Source organism: Chaetura pelagica, unplaced genomic scaffold (genome assembly GCF_000747805.2).
Source record: "Chaetura pelagica isolate M959 unplaced genomic scaffold, ChaPel_1.0 scaffold511, whole genome shotgun sequence".
In the NCBI taxonomy this organism is placed as follows: domain Eukaryota; kingdom Metazoa; phylum Chordata; class Aves; order Apodiformes; family Apodidae; genus Chaetura; species Chaetura pelagica.
Window position 1 is genome coordinate 318,208 of NW_009952161.1, and position 20,704 is coordinate 338,911.

General features: G+C 39.6%; 1 protein-coding gene across 1 annotated transcript in view; it reads right to left on the bottom strand.

The window, feature by feature from the left end:
• The window catches only part of LTBP1 (latent transforming growth factor beta binding protein 1), a 134,849-nt gene that overhangs the window by 11,629 nt on the left and 102,516 nt on the right, over positions 1-20,704 (bottom strand). The window contains exons 21-26 of the mRNA XM_010007248.1: positions 20,031-20,174; positions 13,147-13,329; positions 11,756-11,842; positions 8,817-8,945; positions 7,351-7,491; positions 5,006-5,176 (exon numbers count right to left, since the gene is read on the bottom strand). Of these exons, the coding sequence (XP_010005550.1) occupies positions 5,006-5,176; positions 7,351-7,491; positions 8,817-8,945; positions 11,756-11,842; positions 13,147-13,329; positions 20,031-20,174 (855 nt within the window). The remainder of the gene's footprint in view (positions 1-5,005; positions 5,177-7,350; positions 7,492-8,816; positions 8,946-11,755; positions 11,843-13,146; positions 13,330-20,030; positions 20,175-20,704) is intronic.

A 20,704-nucleotide genomic window follows, 5' to 3' on the forward strand; every position in this document is an offset into this window, starting at 1 on the left:
TTAATGCTGCAGAGTCCCAGGCCTACCTTACCCCCTTTTTCTAAGTAAAACTTCCCCAGGCAGCCAACTACAGAAGGAGATATCACCCTCCTTAACAGAATAGCATATCTGTAGCTCAGGAGCATGTAATTCCACCTTCCTAACATCCTAAGGTGTTAATCAAGCAAAGGTGGCACAGCACTGCAGTAACTCTAAGAAGATCATTTTAGAAGTACAAAAGTAGGCAGTCTCCCTAAATTAAACACTAACCCCAGGACATCACCTCACTCAGCATTTTCTAGCTGTTACTTCTGTCTCCTCCCTTCAAATTTCCTGTACCTCTGTAACAATACACCTTGTCTGAAATCCACTCCAGTCTCATAAGGGTCTCACAGGAGCTTCTGGAGACTCAGCAGGTTTATCATTCGGGTGCTACATATTCAGGTTAACATGAGGTATATAAGGCCTTGTTTTATATTCTGGATATTTTCAGCCTTGGACCGTTGCTCTGTTTTCCGGCATGGGTGCTCTGACTCAGCTGCTAAACCCATCAGTGCTGTCCTGCTGCCAGTTACTCTGGATGGCGACAGCTCGGCCTTAGGACTCTTAACAGTAAATTGACCGAGGAAGCAGAACTTCTGAAGACAGGTCATACAAGAGGTTATTTTTCAGGGTGGGTGCAATGGAGAAATGATGTTTTGCTTTTTTTACCTAAAAGTATCCACTATTCTTAATTTTCCTCAATTGGTCAATTATTAGAGATTGCAAATGACAAACCTCAAATAACACAAAGGTTTCTTAAGGGTAATTACTAAAAGTTCTTTGGGCAAGTACAGCCTAACAGCACAACAAACCCAGAGGGAATACATTTCAGTAGTTGACATTCTGGTATTGGATGCAATCTGTGAAAGCCTTTATCTGTAATACAATATCATAAGATTATACTGTTAGAACCAATGTAATTGAAAACAATCTGTCTTTGCCTCCTTCCTTTAATGACAAAGAAGGCCCAGCCCACAAAATTGTTTGCACAACTAAGATGTGCTCAGTCACATCACTGCGGTTCATGTTTGCGCTACTTTGATCAAGACTTTGAACTATTATTTCAGGTTTTTTCCTTGATATTGCCATCAGAATACCTAGCAGTCTTACTTTTGTTAAGATGTGAGGACGGGGCGTGTTGGAGCTCCCTGGGGCTGGTCACACGTGGAGCGGGCTTGGGTGGAAGCTTCCCTGCTGGAACCCGCTCAGGGCCGGACAGTGTGTGCCTGCCGGGCCCTTTCCAGCCCCTTGGAGCTCTGACAGGGCTTGTCTCTGGGAAACTGGGGAAGGGTCTGGAGCGCAAGCTTTACCAGGGGCAGCTGAGGGAACATAGGGCTGTTCAGCCTGGGGGGAGACCTTCTTGCTCTCTACAACTCCCTGAAAGTAGGTTGGTCTCTTCACCTGGGTACCAAGCAGTAGAACAAAGAAAATGGTCTCAGGTTGCCCCGGGGAGGTTTAGATTGGATATTGGGAACAATTTCCTCCCCAAAGGGTTGTGAGGCCCTAGCACAGGCTGCCCAGGGCAGTGATGGAGTACCCAGCCTTGGAGAGGTTTCAAAGCTGTGTAGATGTGGTGGTGAGGGACACAGTTCAGTGGTGGCCTTGGCAGTGCTGGGGTAATGGTTGGACTGTATGATCTTATAGGTCTTTTCCAACAAAAACAATTCCGTGATTCCATATTGCTGTTCAGCTGCAATACTTCAACAGGTCCTACTAATTTTTGCCTGGGTATATAGTGACATTTTTAGTGGGGTTTATTTGATCAAGCACCCATTAGTAGTTTTTTAAAAACTTAGCAACTACATAAATTCTTAAATCCTCATTAAAAATTCATACATTCATAAAAATTCATAAATTTTCATGCAATGAAAGGCTGGATTTCCTTTTCAGTTCTATGGCTCATTTTTTATAGAAATTCTCTATCTTCCTGCTGGTTTTATACTGGATGCTACTTAAACAGGACAGTTAAATCTTGTAATGAAAAATGGAAGTGCTTTTGAGAAAAGCGGAGACACAAAAGTTAGAGGTTATTTTAATTAAAACACAAACTTGTTTTAGAAGAAACTGGCAAGTGTATCACCTATGGTGGTAGGTCTGCGTTTCCTTCTTTCTACATGCAGAATCTAGATCCTCAAATATAAGGAAAGCATAAAAAAATGTAAAAGAAATCCATAGACCACTGAATGATCTGTTCTATTATCCAACCAATTTCATGGTAAAAGTCTTCCAGTGACAAAGCTTTTTACATCCCCTGGTCTTCTTTAACATTTGTTTGAAATCTTCAGAATGCCCCTGACTTGGGAAATAAGCAAACACCTTTGGTAGTAAATCTGGCCAACACAATACACAAGTACTAAAAGATGGAGAAATTCCAGGTTAACCAGCCAGGACTTGAACCTGTGACCTACTGGCCCAGAGGTGTGAAAGCACACTCTTGAGCCAATGATATCACTTTTAAGTGCTGCAAACTGAAGAGATGTCAAATGAATCATTTATTTAGTTCAGTCAGCTTTAAATTTTTCTTGGTAAATGTTTCTTAAAGCAAAGACTTCCAGGTTTCTGTGTTTGCTTGTGCACTGGTGTGCAAAGAGACATGAGCACATGCCACCTCCACTGAGAAATGTAAGCTTGTATGTTTCTTCTGACTTAAAAAGGATGCAACATGCTTGTTTTGTTTTGTTTTGTTTCCCCAACCATCTATATGCCAACCTATAAGAATGATTTAAAGTGTTTGGGAACTTAGTATCCCTTGTAGTTTCCATTAAGCAGATACTTTTCAATGCATATTAAATGTCACATAAAAAAGATTTTATGATCCAACATAACGTTCTTCAGCTTTGACTGAGGGTCACCCAAGTGACATTTAGCATGTTATCCATCAGGAACCTTCATGTAATTAAAAAAATTAATTTCTCAGTTTCTTCATAGAGCTAGTTGGGATCTGCACCCCACTGTTGTCACAGGATTGCTGCTCCAGAATCCTGTGGTCCCAATCATCAAAATCCATCTAATTACAAGCCTGAAATTAGGTGTCCAGACTGAACTTGTTCCAATTTCTTCCTCACATCAGCACTGCTGTTTAATTTAAAAGTTTCTGGGAACCCTCCATGATCATGCTACAGCAGTCTTACTGTTCACAGCCTTTGTTCTGCATCTAGGTTTGGCTTTTTTCATCTTCCCCCATAAGACAGGCTCTCGAGTCCCAGGCAATCTTGGTATTCCTTCTCTGTTCCTTTTCAGTTATATCTGGCTCTAAATGTAACTAGCTAGAAAGCTTCAGAAGAAAATCTTGTAACTACCTGTACTTTCTCTGCCAGGAACAGCTTTCTTTCCTTCTCTCTGGACTGCATGCTTGCATGATACACATGGGCCACTGTCCTCATGTGATGAACTTGGTACAAAGAAAAACTCCTTTGTTCTGTGCTGTCGTTCCACCTGAGGAGCTCCAGGTTACAGCAACAATTATTAGCTATTGCCCTGTAATATTTTTACATTCCATTTACATTCCGTTCCATTGCAATTGTTCTTCTAGCAGTTTTAGTAATTCAATGTCTGGAAATGTTGTCCTGTAAGATTTTTTCTGACAAAGACATTTCAGAGATTTCCATATCTTATAAATCAAGCTGCTGTCATGCCCTATTTTTCTTTTTCAGTCTCTTTCTGGGGTAAGCATCAGCCAGCAGTTACTCCAGCCAACATCATCAAAATCAGGCACTTTTTTTCAGTTGCTGCACTTCCAAAGCAAACTCAAACAAGTAAAAATATATAAGAACAGGTTCAGGGATCTTGCAAGTAAATTATAAGAGCATAAAATCCAAGCAGACAAAACCAACCACATTAATGCTTCATTAAGCTTCTCTATGTAGCTTTAACTTCAGGGTTCTTGCTGTAAGTAAAACATGTACTGCTTTAGCCACAACATTATGGTTAGAGTAACACGAGCCCAAGTGAAAATCCGGCTATCATCGGAATAAAATGCTTTACTAGTGTAGCACAGTATTCCTACATGGAAAACCATATTAATGAAAGACACATTTGCAGTAAGAAAGTTACATCCAAACTAGGCCCGAGATAGTTTATATGGGAGAAGAAGTTAGTATGTTACCAGGGCTGCCATATCTCAGACACAGCATGACACCTAGACTGCTTCTACTGGTCTCTTCTCCAGTCTCTAGTCCCCAGATTAAGTTAGTGACAAAATTTATCTCTAAATCCAAATAGCTTTTGTAGTTACCACAAGAAGCAGCTCCTACCTGAAATATCTTGGAACGATGTCTAAATTCTAAACACATAAACAAAATACAGTCTTTTAAAAAGCTGACTGTCAGCTTTCTTTAACATTAAGTTATATTCCCTGGAAATTCTTCAGTCGTTACTGGTACTTCATTCCCCTTATCTATCTTAAATTACTCATCTGTACATTTCATATCTTAGCATATAGCTATATAAGAACAACTCATTCTTTGATTGGTTTAGTACTACTAAACCACAACTTACCAGATCCTTATCAAGCAAACACATCTATTTGTAGCCAGCCTGATATCAGACTGAAAGATGCATCTGACTGTATAATACCAGCAATAGAAATCCAAGTTATGTAACCTGTTGAGTATCATGCTTGTGCATGTGCATGAACTGCACCGGTATTTTCTCAGATGGTTTTTAATTTGTCAGTCACGTAAAGGAACTCTGCTACCCTTCAAACGCCCTCCCATTTCCAACAAGGTTCCAAATTGCCAATCACTGGTAGATCCACCAGAAGGGAACAGGCCCCGTAAGTGCCAAAATGCAAAAGAGGCTACATTTTTAAAATCCAGACTGTGATGATTTCCCCTTAATCAATGAGAAAAATTTCCATTAGTCCTTGAAGGGTTAGGGTTTTAAAATTATTTTTACTGTTAGTAGCCCAAGTATTAATACAGGGGATGAAACTGATTAAGTGCTTCAGATTTCATGCTAAGAACCTACCGGTACGTCTCCTCACCTGACTCCTTCATAGGACACAGGGCACACTGCATGCCCCAGGCTTCACCGTACAGGCAACAGCACTCGGTGTACGTGGTCTGCTTTCCCACCAGAGGCCGACTACAAACAAAATCATCACTTAGATGCTGCCAGCAAAGATCCTGGTAGACCTCAGTTTCTTCAGTTTGTTCTGATGGAAAAGACAGTATTAGATCATCATCGCAGCACTGTTATCTAAAAAAGGTACTGGCAGAATCTTCTAAGCCTAGATTAGAAAAATATCCTAGCTTTACAGACTTTGCTGAACACAAACTTAAGCTTAAGTGCCTGAGATGGCTCATCCCTTGAGTGTTCAGATTTGCAAAAGTCTTAATAGGTTCCGATTTGGCGTTATTAGGCCAATTTAAAAGTGCATTGAGAACTGCATCCACAGAATGCATCTTCAAAAGCTGTTATTTTGCTTTTCTTATATTGCCATCAATGGCATCTGAAAGGACTTTACAGCTAGGGCAGAGCTGAACAAAAATTTTACACGGGCTGTAAAATTTGTCCAGGGAAGACTGGACAAATACTTGGAAGAGAGTCTCATTAGTTAAACAGACAAATTACATCAGGCTCAGGAAATCCCCTGAGATGAAAATAGCTGGAGGCTAGGAGAGTGCTGGGGAGGGTGAGGATAAGTATTGTTTATCTGCTCTTCTGGTCCCTAATCATCTAGGGACGTCTCTAACAGCTATTGTTAGAGACAGAATACTGCTGTGAACTACTGTCACATTCTTATGAACATTAAGAAAAACATGTCTTTTTGTTAAGGCTGGAATATTTCAGAGACATACTAGTTCTGACAAAGATCTCAGTAGGAACAATTCCTAGTCTGAGCAGTCTCTGATCATTGCTGATCAGAGGGAGAGCAACTGTAAACTTAATCTTCCACTTGGAATGTAAAAACCTCAGCACAGTTGTTTTGTAAAGACATCTGCAAGGTTTTGATTTTGTTCCAACATAGAGCAAAAAATCAGTCTTGTCACAAACCAAGGTTCTATTTTGTCTGTGTACTGCATTTTTACATGATGCACTGGTGCATGGGTGAGCAAAGAGCTGAAACCTAGCTTGAGAGTAAGATGGTGAGTTCTGAAAGTGCAAAGGTGATCAGCATTTAAGTACCTATTCTACTAGGAACTTGCCAGAACATGCAGTGAAGAGCAGCAGTGGGTCTCTGCAGCCAACTCCAAATCCTGCTGGCAGCAAAGGAACCAGCCTGTGCCCTCCTCTTCTGCGTTAGGGAGGACATTGCCAGTAATGATAAAAGGCTTGAGTGCTTTGTGCTGGGTGAGAAGATCATTGCTGTGTCAGCCCCAGTGTCACATGACGGAAGACCCTTTAGGCCCTTGCATTCTCTTCACATCCTAGATGAACCCAAACGACAATCCTGCTCTTGGTTTGTTTAACTGAAGATTGAACAATAGAAGTGCTGTGGTTCTTTCACAGTGTCAGGGAAGAGGATGGCACATCACTCCTCAAAAGTATCAGTCATAATTTTGAGTGACTAAAGCAGGCATTCCATCTGTATTCCCATTTCCTTTCACAGAAGCATCTTAAGAAAATTCATTGCAAGTTGCAGAGACCAGAGGTTTGGATTCACGGCTATACAGTGCCAATATTAATCAAACCCATTGTAACGTTTCTTTCAAAGATGTGTGTGGCATAGACAAAGCTGTGCAGACTGTGTAATGCTCTGGATTTCTGAGACATTTCTAAGAATCTCATAATATCTTACATTTTTTTTCTGAAATAACTGTCTACTGAAACTAAAAGAACATTGAAAAACCCTAATTTAACAGTGATGCTGCAACCCACACTTTGAAAATGAGAGCTCAGTAATAATCAATTGAAAGTACAGATACAATTTCAGCTATTTCCTCCTACATCCCAGTACTCCTGTTTTTATTCCTTGCTTTGTTAGAAGCAGTTGCTCACTGTGACCTGAATTTCCAGAGTTAGCCTACAGCCAAACCCCAGCTTTAGGGAGACAGCAAATGGGCTGAGCCTCATTACCTACAAGGCTGGATGAGGAAGGGGCAGAGCTGTGAACTGGGAGGCTGAAGAGTCCCCAGCCCAAGCCTAATCTCATTAATACTTCCAGCAATCTCCTGTTTACTTTGCCAAAGTGGAGCCCTGTGGAGTCCTACATCACGATGCCTTCTGGAGCAACAGCTGATGGTCCAAGCATTGCCTTCCAAAATCCTCCAAAAAGAGCAGGCTCATCCAAGCATGACCCAGTCTAAGCTTATTGGGGTCTGTAGCCACGTCAGCACCACCTTGTAGAGGTGTACTCACTTCAGTAATACGTATAATGGATCATACCACTTGAATCTGCTGGTCTGATGCATCGCTTTTCTGTTGGGTCCAGAACCATTGGGTGTGTACAGAAACAGTTGTAAGATCCTTCTGTGTTAATGCACTGGCCATCAATACAGCTGTTTGGGTCCTGACATTCATCCGTGTCTTTAAAATGGAAGGAAATGTATCAAGGAGAGCCAGCACAAAGTAGTCGCATTGTGTTAATCCATGTTTATATTTTTCTATAATAGGAGCAGATTTCCCTGCATGCCTTCTGTTAATTACCACAAATACTGATTGCTGGCAGCAAATCTTGCCTGTGTCCATGGAGAAGGACAGACAGATCAGCAGGATGCTGACCTCTAATCCTCAAGTACTAGGGAGCATCTGGATAAGGAGGCGGCTTGCTGGGGGAGTTGAAGTGCCAGGCATTCCCTGCATCCAGCACAGCTGCAGCTGCTTCCCACATTCCTATCCCTTTAGGACAGTACCAGCAGGCATTAGAGGTGGGCATACTCTCTGAGATTCTTCAAGAACTGGTCAGGAGAAGAGATCACTTTACATAGCCACAGTAGTTCTATTCCTTAGTTTGTCTTGGAGAGAAATAGCAGAAATGTTGCTCAAAGGGAAGAGCAGGCATTTTACTTTGAATAAATTACATTAAATCAGCAAAAACCCCACCCTTAGTAAAGAACAATCATAGAATCCCGAGGTGAAAGGCTCTCTGTGGTTGCAAAAATTACTTTCTTTCATTATGCTATTCTGCACATTACACATGGTTTTCTGCTTACAAAGCAGAAAAGTCAGGGTCACGGTTATGAGTCATTTTCAGTTGAATGCCAGAGCCAAAGGAGTACAAGGTTGTGCAGACTAAAATGGGCTTATCAGTGACCTGGACTGTAATTTCATGTTGCGTATTAACTCCTTGTGGAAAATATCTGTCATTGAAAAAAAAAAAATGACCCGTGTTACTTTGCTTTATTATAGCAAAACCAGCACACTTATCAAACGAAAGGTGAGCCTCAACATACAGGCTTTCACTGCTCCCCTCACGTACAAAGAACAGAAGGCTAAATTGTACCTTGGCAGAGCAAAGCAGCAGTGTGAGTGTAAGGAGGGAGCCACCACCCATCACTTTGTGCTGCCTGCATAAAGGCTGGTAGCAACTCTAGGCTTGGCGCTCAAGGGAGCACAAGAGGCTGTTTTGGAGATGCAAACTCCTGGGAGCAATTTGCTGAAAAAGGAAGCAAATAAAACAAACGCTGCTCTACGTGCCATTGCCATGTCAGGCAGAATTGCTGTCCAGCCAAGCAGAAGAGAAGGGAAACGACCCAATGTCTCTTAAAAAGCTGCTCCAGGAGTTTGAAGGCCCAGTGTTCCTCCCCTTGCTGGGAATACTGCAGTTCTGATGAGAATCCTGCTGCACAAGTCTGCTTGTTTTGCCCATCTGCATACCATTATAGTGACAAGACCACTTTAAATAAACTTACCAAAGCACTGGAGTTTAACAGGGTCATAGTATGTGCCTTGCTTGCAGTAGCACTCATAACCTGGCTGTGTGTTCAAACAGAAGCCATTTTTACAGATTTCTTGTCCAAAGAGTTGGCATTCATCAGCATCTGGGAAGAAAACATGAAAGATATGTGTTACCATAATTACTGTGAGGCCATGCAGAGGAGCAAGATGGAATAAAGCTGCTGCACTTCTCTGTTCAAGCAAACTTCACTTTAAACAGAGGGCCCTGGCAGCACAGATATCCACAGGAAACAAACAAACAAACAACAAAACAACACAACACAACAAAACTGTTATGGAAGAAGCTACGGTGTTCTTGTAGTCAAGAGTGGGAAATGGAGAACTGGTAGACCATGACTTTCCCTTCTTCTTGTCAGAATAATTCCTGTGGCACACAGAGACTGGAAGAGTCTGCAGCTTCCCTTTCTTTCCTTTGGTGCCTTTCCATTGTTCTTAGCTCCAAGCAAAACAGATAAAGAACATGGCCTGCATTTTTCAGTATAATTTGCTTTACCCAAGGGATTCCCACCATGTATCTAATTTAATCACACCATCTAATTGCAAAACTAAGCAGTTATGTTTATGGACAGACTTGGTGACAGTTCTCTCTCCACAGCTTGATGACTCTGCTGTGCATGGTAGGAAATATTAATATCCAAACTGCTTGTGACTTTGTTTTTAAAAGCTATATACACAACTTATGTGGAGACTTTCCACCACAGAGGAACAATTATATCTGCTGCTAAATATAAGGCTGCAACTACTTCCAACCTACTTTTCATTGCTAGACCTGTTAGGTTAGGCTAGTATTAAAAATGGCAATAAAAAGCACAATGTAAAGTAGGTGATTCTCCTCTTAATACCAACTATCTTAATCCGTTATCTTTCACATATACCCTGGGGCAACACAGATTTTATCCCAAAGCTGTTTTTTCCAGCTGTAAAGCAGTTTTATATGTGAATTTTTCAAATGCTTACTTTTTTCAGAAGAACTGAAAGTGCTACAAAGCTGTTTATTTTTACAGCCACTCTTCCAGTCACTAAGTTTGTGGACAAAAGCAAAAGAAGCATATGTCAGTGTAACAGAGAAAGATCACATTACTAGAAGTACTTAACCATTTACTGTTTGTCCTTTGTGCTTGGGGACATGGTTTAGGGGTGAGCATGGTAGAGAAGGGTTAAAGGTTGGACTTGATTTTCTTGAAGGCCTCTTCCAACCTAAATGATTCTGTGATTCTATGCTTCCTAAGGTTATTACAAAATAAACTTATTGAAAACAGAAATAGCTTTATTATGGCAAGGATTTGTGGAAGATATTTCCAGATGAACTCTTCCCACACTTCAACACTTACGGCAGCTAGAGATATTACCAATCCCGAGGTAGAACAACACAAACCATGCAGATTTTCAGAGATGCCTTTGGGCAGACTGTGCCCACAGCATGTCCCAAATGTACATTGCAAAGGTATTCAGAAATCTTAGATCTGCAAAGATACTCAACATGCTTCAACAAGCCTTGAATAAAAATACTTGCAGAGTATTAAGGCCTTTAAGATGAGCTCTGTGACAGTGTGACTTGTCTAGATATAAATTATCAGTCTGTTCAACACTGGTTCCTGCCACCATCAGTCTCAGGTCTGGATTCATCCAATGGCACTTGGTTCTTTCCCCCATGTTGGTGGACAAAGCAACACCTCCAGAGAGGGGAGGTCTTTTGTGAGTTATCCTACTTAAATGCCCACATGAATCAATCTGAGTATTACTGCCTTACAATCTTTAGTATCTTTTCCATGTCCCATGGACTTTTAAGGTGCAAAGGAACACCTGATGAGGATAACAAAAAAAGATATTGACAGGATAGAGAACTGAACTCAGTCATGGTCTACTCACTAAGTTGATAGGAAAACCAACCTAGTAGGGTCTCAGTCAGTGAGAAAGGATAGTTTGAAAAAGTTCATGTGTCAATCATTAGGAAAATCCCCAAAATCTTTCAAGTCCCACCAATTTTTTGTAATCTCTCAGCACTAGGTCTGACAGATTAGTATCTAGCTAGAAGCAACTTTTACAGATGTTTATCTCCCAACCATGTGGTATCATGCTTTTATTAAGGTATTTTAAAAATAGTAAATTCTACTGCATTTTAAGTGATTTGAACACAGAGTACATTCTGTATCTAGTTCTTGATTTGTAAATCAGCAATTCCAGTAGGAACAAATATCTGAAATGGGAGTGCTTTTCTAAAGATCCTGTAGCTGTTATGAAACTTAAAGATAATGTGTTGAGTTCATTTTAGCTAACACAAATACAGTACAGTGTGTTTATGCCAAGTAAAATTAATTTCACAATTTATATCAATGGCAACTTTTGAAGCTTGAAAAGGAATTTTGCTGATCCCACTCTTCCTTCTTAGGGATGCCAGCTCTCTCCTTCTCACACCCACAAACCCCTTCTCACCTTCACATTTCTATACAATATTTTATTCAACAGTTATTTTATAAAGTTATATAATAAAAACATCATTGCTGAACTTCTCTTCAGTTTTTATATTCATTCTCACTTGTATGCTTAACATTTACAGATCCTTTTTTCTCTTTCCCAACTGTCCATACATGTATTTACAAAGTTAAGGTGGCTTTCTATTTCATACGTAAATGGCTACATGAGGCTTGTGGTCTCAGCACCTACTCTCATACTCTATAGTGCTTGCTATAAATTAACCCAGAATATTACAGCGTCTGTGTAATTGACATTCTTAACAATCTGTCAAATGATGATTTTCAGTAATGTTTCATATCACAAGCCATTTTTGTCACCTAATAAAATTTGAATTAGTATGTTTACATTGCTGGATCACATTTCTAGTCCATCAGGTACCAGAACTTCTGAAATAAACTTAATACAAATCAGTACTGACCTTTGTAATTCTGAGCAAGAAGCCCATAGGATGATTCTCCAGAGGGAATGAAACCTTTCCCTTCAGGACACAAATCAGTAAATTCAGCTAGGAGAGAGAGAGAAAAAAAATTAAGGAGTTACTCACATGGGTATGTGTTACATATGTGTTTCAGGGTATTTTGAGAGATCTGAGGTGACATTTTGCCTTGTTCATATCTATCAGACAATCATGCGCACCTTTAGGTAAATGGTGGATGCAAATGCTGCAGCCCAACTTCCTCCTGCTCTCAGTTTGCAGAACTAGCTTTGAAAAACCTAGCTAGGGTAGCCACAGCATCAGAGAGCTCCATACAAATGGGTTTACCTCGCTCCTTAGCAGAAGAATATAGTCCTTACTGAGTTTTGTGGTACACTGCAGTTATAAAAATACCCCAGTAGCCAAATTATTTTAATTAAAGCTAGCATGGGCCTCTCTGAGCTATACTGCAGCCTGCAATCTAGACATACCCCAACTGAGATACAAACCCCTGTCCACATTCTTCAACCCTTATACAGGAAAAAAATTAATTGACTGCAACAAGAGAACATGGTGTGGATTACAGAGGGAAATTATTTAAAGCATCTTGGAGACTATAGAGAATCAAATAAACCTATCCAAGCAGAAAGGCTCTTTCTCTAATGCATTTCATTTCAGTTTCACTGATTCTAAGCTACAGTTAAAACAGGAATTAAACATGATGATACATTTGTGTGAAAAGTAATCTTCAGTGCTTAATCTCAAAAAGTTTACACATGTTCTCTCTTATGTGATTTTTTCCAGCTGGATTCTGAATTTCAGCCACCACTGTTTATGTTTCAAATACTGTTTTCAATATATGTGACAAATATCATATGGCTATGTTTTTCTAATGTAATATTTAAAGGCTAAACAATGTTCTGCAGACAACATGATTAACTGAAGTGTTCAGTAAGTAGCAAAATATAAAACTAATGTCATAATATGTATCAGTAATTCATAGTGCTCTAGAAACAACATTAGAAACAATAGCTGCAGATTTAAAAATATTGTACCCATTTACCTCTCTTTTCCATCTTGTGAAAAAAATCTAACACGTTACCATAGCATCTGGAAAAAACTTCTGTAAGAATCCATCTTTGTTTCAAATCAGTTGGAGATAATAGGCTGTTTTTTTCTCTAGGGTAACTGTAGTGAAGCCAATGGATTTACACCATGTATGAATTATTCCTATTAAGTTTTCCTCTGTGGAAGCTTCCCATGGATAAGTCATGACTAAATACTACAGAATATGGGATTTAATGAGCAGGCCTTCTCTGAAGGCAAACCACACTACTGTTAACATAAACACAATGCTTCAGAAGTTTGCTATGGGATAGAAGGCCTCCTCTTACCAGTTCCAAAGACAGGGCATGGGAAGATTTCACAGTTATCACCCCAGCCAGCACCCAAGGTACAGCAGCATTCCTGTTTAGTTACATTGGATGTAAGCACATTGTCACAGAAATTAGCATCATTCAGATTGTAGTAGCACTCCTTCTTTCCATCTTCGTGTTGATCAGCCTCTACTGGTAATCCTGAAGATGAAAAGAAAACAAAACCCACATAAGATGAGAAATAAATCAGTTTTGCAAGAGAATCAGAAAAGCCTCAGTACCTCAATTTCAGCATAATGAACAACAGTGTTGTCAAGCAGGGAGGAAAATGGTTAAGTACAAGTTTTGGTTTAACTTTTTTGTTCTTAGGAGGAATGATGGAAGTTGACAACCTCCCTTTGACCTTTTCAGTCCTGTTCTCCAGCTTGACCACAAAGGGATTCTTCCCATTTGCACTTCTTTAATTTTTAAGCAATGCATGAACTACCTGCTGTCACATTCAGCTATCCAACTACCATGCCCAACTACTACCATAGGATTTTTTGTCTGAATCTGGAAGATTTCACAAAGGTCAGCAAACATTACAACCTTATTTTACCAATAAAGGAGCTAAAACACAAACTGAAAAAGGCCCAGTTTTCAGAATAATAAACATTTCCAACCCCTTTTAATTTTACTGAGAAAAAAGAATGTTCCACTCTTGGCCCTTGGTGGTTTTTGCAAAAGTAACTGATTGACTACACAGATAGCAGAGGAGTATAACGCAGAAACCAAGCTAACTGACTCTGTGTTTCACTTTAAAATAGGCACTTGCCAAAAAGCCAGAATTTCTGCCTTTAGCACTTGAATGAGTCCTCTCACAGTACTTATGAGGACTGGAGGAAAAATACTCTCTCCCATAGATCCAATTAGAAAAAAACAACACTGTTAATACTCAAAGACCTTCCTAAGGCAAGGCACTCCTAAAATACACCAAGAAGCGAGTCTGAAAACAATTACCTAGTAAAAGCTTCTGTGTCTGCAGAACTTTGTCTAACCTTGCACTTCCACAAAAATTCTCATCAGGAGCTCAGAAGTGAAAGCTATCATGTAAAACTGCTATTCCCATTTGGTCACTATGAAAAACTTCTCCTAGACCATCAATGAAGTAACCGAGTTCCAAAATTACAAATGCTCACATTTATTAATCAAACCCAAAACTTTGTTCAGGCACTTAAGACAGATAAATCTTGAAGTGACTAGTTTATTTCCCTCTTTATCTTGGGAAATTTGTTATGCTTAGCACTTTACAACTATTTTATTCACAAAAAACTATTAAAATGATTGCATGTTGGCTGATTTTCCATTGTTTGAGATTTCACTCATTTCTACTCAGGATCTCACACAATATGAGCATGAGGCATTTCTCAAGTAATGCATGTATCCTGAGGAGAATCAAAACCTTATTTTACACTTGAGTGACAGTGCATTTCAAAATGCTAGAAGATTAGCAAGGCCCAAAGAGCTGTGGCATATAAACTGCCTTTGTTTGCCTTGCAGTTCTTGTCAGGAAAGAGCTTCAGGCTGGCCCACTTTCAAATGCTGGAACACCTGGGAGAGCCAGGTAGTTCAGAGTTCAGCTGACCACCTCATCTGTCTGCCTCTGTTTCCTAAAGGTCAAGCTCAGCCTTTGTCTGCCAGTTATAGAATGAATTTTCTTCTAATTCCATCCACTTAAAAAATCATGGCTGTTAGGTGGGAGCTTGGAGATCGTGACTGTTCAACTGACGCTGAAGGAATGAACTCCAGCTCTTGTTACCTCAAAAGCCAGTTATCCCTGCCACCCACATTCCCCAAGCAGATAGGAAAAAGCAACTTTACTGAACATGTAAATACTAGATCTGTTTTGAGAAAAGCAGTCTTAAAAATGCCAAAACGGATTGCCTACTATTGCACTCCAATAGCATGAATGTGTGTCATAGTTCTTTTGGCTTCTAATTCCAAACAGACAACTGGATTTATTTCTATTTTCCTCAGAAAAGTGACTGTTTTGGGAAGTTGAGGGGCTGGCAAACACCTCTATTCAAATTCAGTACAATGTTGCCACCTATAAGGCAAAGCTCACTGTTTTGTCAATATAACTTAGTTGTACATGAAAGGAAACACCAAGCCTAGTGCTTATTTCATCTTTGTTAGTTTAGCTTGTGGTCTCCTCTCATCAAATAATTACAATTTTCCAGAATGCGCTGGATTTCATAAAGTGTGGTGGTTTTGTGGTATCAGCTGCTATCCAGTAGGAACTATGTTAAGACTATCGTGTGTCACAGAAATGCAACTGAACTAAATCTGTTATTCCAAGGTGAGAGCGCAGTACTTCAGCCACCAAATTATACATTTCCCTTGGCCATTTGCCACCTGTCTAAGTGAATCAAAGCCAAATCTTCAACAGGATAAAAAGCATGGCAGTTTTCATGCTGTTTAGCAGAGAAATGACACCTGAAGGAAGGGGAGAGAGTCTCATCATATCATCGTTTCATATGATGTGTCAGTTTCTCCTCCCATTATCTGTTCAGCAACTTAAAAGTCTTCTGTTTACACAGCTGTGATTGAGGGTTAGTCAAGCAGGCGTCATGAATGTTTGGAAAGCAAATGAGACACAAATCTCTTTTTTTTTTTTTTTTTTTTATTTAAACCAAGACCAGTCTGTGTCTACAAGCTTAGAATTTCTCTCTCATATATTATTAACCATTTAGTAAACAGGTTGGTTTTGGAAGTGGTTTCACTATGTGTATTGACAAAATAGGATAGGAAATGGATACTTCTTTTTTGTTGTATCACTGTTGTTTCAGGTTTTTTGTTGCTAGAAAATGTAAAATGTCTCTCTACCTAAGGCACACTGGTAAAGGAACATAATGTTACCAGGTCATTGATATGACACTTCTATTAACAGCCTATAAAGTGAGATTCTGATAGTTGCTACTAGATTGAACTCTGAAATACTTGTTAACAACAGATTTCTATACCTTAATGTAAACTTGATCCAACAACATGCTTCAGCATGTGTTTTATGCAAAAATGTGCATTAGTAATATAGGATTCAGTGGATAATAAGGATATTGGCATATGCTTAGACTTCAGCATATACTTAAATATTTGCTCAAATAGTGTCCTGTCAACAACTGTGATCTAAAAAAGACAAAACACAGAACAGATGGGATCTTAAATACTGCAAAACTGTGTGCCAACACCTATTATTCAGAGGTGGAATCAGTAAGGTGGTTGCCAAAGAGAAAAATCATCATTACAGGTTCATGGCTTCTAAAACGCCAGCAAAAGCTCCAGTAACTCTGAGCAAGCAGCTTGAGTAACACACTTTCAGACCTGATTATCAAAAAGACAGTAAAAACAGGATGATACGTGCCTATTGCCAGGGTGTACATGTTTAGATTTCTCAATTGGCTCCACATGTGGCAACACCTAATGTGTGTGCAGCACATACGCACACTTGTGCACGTGGCACAATTCAGGGATTAGTGCAAGAGATGCACATTTAAAATTTCTATCGAAGGCTATGTTCATAGTTGACTGAAATTCAGTTCACTATTTACCTGAGAGGACCAAACACGTTGCCATAAAAAAATTAATACAAATATGAAGATTTTCCTTTGAATTCCTAACATTTTGAAAGCCCTTAAAGTTTAGGAAATTTAGAATTTGGGCATCACATTCCTAGTTAAGGAAGGCTTTTGGATCAGATTTATAAACTGTTCCTTGGCAGCCTCAAATGTTTTGTGCTGGTGGTTGGTTAGATACAGGGAGAATTGACTTTGTTTTAATACAAATCAGTCTAGGAGGGACTCATGCTTGGGCACCAAAATTGTGATTTTTACTTATAAATCCTATTAAATACTGTTAAAAATCTTGCCACAAATAACTGGTCACATTGCAGGTAACCAGGAGAAAGCAACATCTAAATGAGCTATAGGCATCTAAGTGGGTGCTATTACCTTAGTGGAGTTCTCCCACTAGAATTCTCTTTAGTGGCTGAGCTGTGATGCAATCTTGGGCACTTGCTGACCTTCGTATATGCAAGCCTGATTTCTGCTGATATGCTTATGTTTACACATATACTTTTGCTTGCAATTCTCATTTAAAATAATACCTATTATTATCCTTAAACATATACTATCCTTTACAGTTTCTGGATTCATTGCAACGAGATGCATTAGTAATAAATCAGTAGATATTAGTAACTTAGTTGCATACTAAAACATATATTTTTTCTTATGTAGAAACAATTAAAACAATGTTAATATGGATTATTACTCAAACTGCATTCAGCTTGGTACTTGCTAGAAATTAATCAGAAATAGCTTTATGTATCTTGTTAAAAGAATACATGAAAGGACTTTTAAGCCAAACCAGGCATTCTTTTCTCTCTTAGGTACAAAGATCTACAACAGCGAAGTTTCATCTAATAGAAAAGACAGTTCTTTTCTCCTTTATCTTTTCTTCCTTCTGAAGCATTTGCTACACTTTGTGAAAGTGGGGCAGAGGGGAGGGGAATAAGACAATCAAACCTTGCACAATTACTTTTGCTTTGGTTTGTTACTGGAATGTGACAATCCAGGCTAGAATTCCTGATACATGCTCTGAGACAACTGTTTCAGGACACAGCTGATTACAGATGAATTTCCACCAAGTGAAATCAAAAGAGAAGGAGCTCTCGAGAGCCCTAATGGCAAGTAAAGAAAAGTGTGAATACACAGCATTGCACAAAGCTAGCAGACCTTTACTGCATGCAAAAAATTCCCAAATTAAAGTAACATTTGAACAATCTTCACCTATTTTCACCTAGTATGAGCTGGATAAACAGTTCTTTATGCACAGAAATACAAAATGACAAATAACCAAAAGCTGAGTAAACCACACTGAGCTACAGACACCTGCATCAGGATAATGCAAATTAAATTCTTTCTTTCTGAAAACAGGCACGATGCCAGGTAATGCTGACAGACAATGCCCACATGCACCATAGGAGCTCACAAAGCACTGCACCTGACTTGGGTATGTGGCTTGTCACAGCCAGAGGGTGTGTGGCTGTTCTGTCACTCTTTACAGGGAGATTTCTTTGCACGCTATTCCTATATGATCATACTGTAGCTGGTCTTGGGGGAGGCTGAAGTACTCATCGTTGGGCAAAGCAACATTGCTGTTATTTGCTCATCCTGCAGTGAGCAGAGAGGGCTTATGCCACTTACAAACGGAAAGGAAAAGACTGGCTTTGTTCCCTCTTCAGTTGACAGCTACACAAGGGCCACCCATTGGTTCCCAGAACAAAACAGGGACAAGCAAAGTGAGCAGATACAGAAGAATGGAGCGTGTATTGTCAGCTCCTGAAGTGTCAAGTCCAGAGGCACATGGGGCAGTGCCACCACTTGACTGGTCAGCCTCTGAGGTCTTGAGAAACAGAAGCCAATAGATAAGAGAAAAAAACCCCAACCCAGCAAGGCTACAGGATGTAGAGGAAAGCAAGAATCCTTTTAAAGAAGAATGCACAAGGAGTACTTTCCTCCTTTTACTCTGGAAGAAAAGTAAGAGAATTTTTCCATGCATTCATGGAATAAATTTAAATGCTGCTACTTTATTTATCATCAGTAGATCCTTAAGCTGATCTGCTTCATGGTGGAAAGGTACTGCTGTGTTTTTCCTTGCAAACAGAAATGGAGGCAGTACCACTGGGCATTGCTCTGCTGCCTCAGCTATCTTAGCTCCTCCTTCATAAAACAAGCTCCTGCAAGCCTTAATCTCTCTCAGAAGATTTTGCAAAGGTTGTAGTTTGTCAATCAGCTGTTAATGACATTTCATAGGCAACTTCTTGAGTGCTGCTGAGTGTGATCCATTCAGTGATCAACATACTTGTTGCCATTAGGTCACAGATATTTCAACCTTGTTTACAAGTCTGAAAGACCATGAGTGATAGGAGAAAATAGCCACAGCCTTCTAAGTTGTAGAGTTTGCATCCGGGCACTAGAGCCAGTTATGCTTAAGATTTCTGGAAGCTAGATCAGCCTGCAGTATAAGAATAAAATAAGAAAAATAGCAAGATTTGCATTCTTAAGGGGAAAAATAGTGGTGCAAGTAAATATCTTGATTTCTTGATCTCCATTTGTCCAAATTGTGGGCTTGTTCCTTTCTCCAAACTAGATCTGTACAGAAATGTGCAGGCAACTTTAAAGAGTTCTAAACTAATTTTGAATGAGTGTATTTCCATTAGCATTTGAAACACCTAAAACACCTGATAACAAAAGTTCACAAATCCAGTACAACAAATTATTAGGAAAAACAGGACAGCAGATGGAGTAAAACAGGCAATGGCACTGTAAAAGGCACTCAAAGAGACCAAAGACCATTTAGTGTTTTGATTTTTGCTTTCCCAATGACCTTTCCTGAGGACTTATGTTGGTACTAGATAACACTATGATACTGCTATATTCAATTTTGGTATTAGTAATATGGTCCCTTAAACATGGTCCAATCGCACTAGTAGATACCTGTAAACATTTGAACAGAAAATAGAATCACCCAGGTCATAGACTTCATTCCATACCAACTTTCATTGTTACTGTACAGCGAACAAGAGATTATTTGATCTTACTTGCTTTGACTGTTCATGACTACTGCCAAGTCTGTTGATGTATAAAATTTAGAAGGTGTTTCTGCTATATTTGTCACTGCTAACAATTCACTGATAACAGACTCCATCCTATAAACGTCCTTTCTCATGCAAAAACTTTCAAGAAGACAAAGTTTTAAATTTTTCTATTGCAGTTAAAGCAACACCAGCATTTACACTAACTTCCCATGGGTTACAGAGGCAATAGAAATGATGCCAAGCACACAAAAGTCCACTGGCATTTTACCTGGTGAGGTACGGAAGCGACACTGTCCGGTCATTGGATCATACTCCTGGTTTTCATCAGAGCACAGGCACAGGAAGGAACCATCGACATTTTCACAGAGGGCTTCGCCACATACTCCACTCAGCATTTCACATTCATTCACATCTGGGGGAAAAAAACCCAAACATAAATCAATTCAGAGCCATTACTGACGCTTTGTTCTTTTATCTGCTGTATCTGTGCCAATATTGCCTGCTGGATTACAGATGTGGTCTCTGAGGAAGGTTTGAAAACTCACTAATATCTAAGCAGATTCATAAGCAAGTGGCCAGTCCTTTGAAATAAAGGCCCTTGAAAGCCACAGTACAGTTTATAGACTATTGGTGCTGATTAGCTGCTTCTTGTAGACCAGAACACTGACTTCCAATATTTTTCAGTCTTTTTTTTTTTTTTTTTCCTTTTTCTGGAGCTTAGGATTCAGAGCAATTTAATCTGTTTTCTTACTTATTATCAAACTTCTGCTGAACTCAAGGAGGAAAACACGTAGGTTTCGGTGTAATTCAGATGGCATTATGAAAAGAGATTTCCCTTTTCTCCTCTAAACCCCATTTTCCTTGTGAACATCCACTGAACAGTGAATACCCCAGCCCCACTGCCACCACGTCTTGTATGCACGGCCTCACCCACGAGGGTTA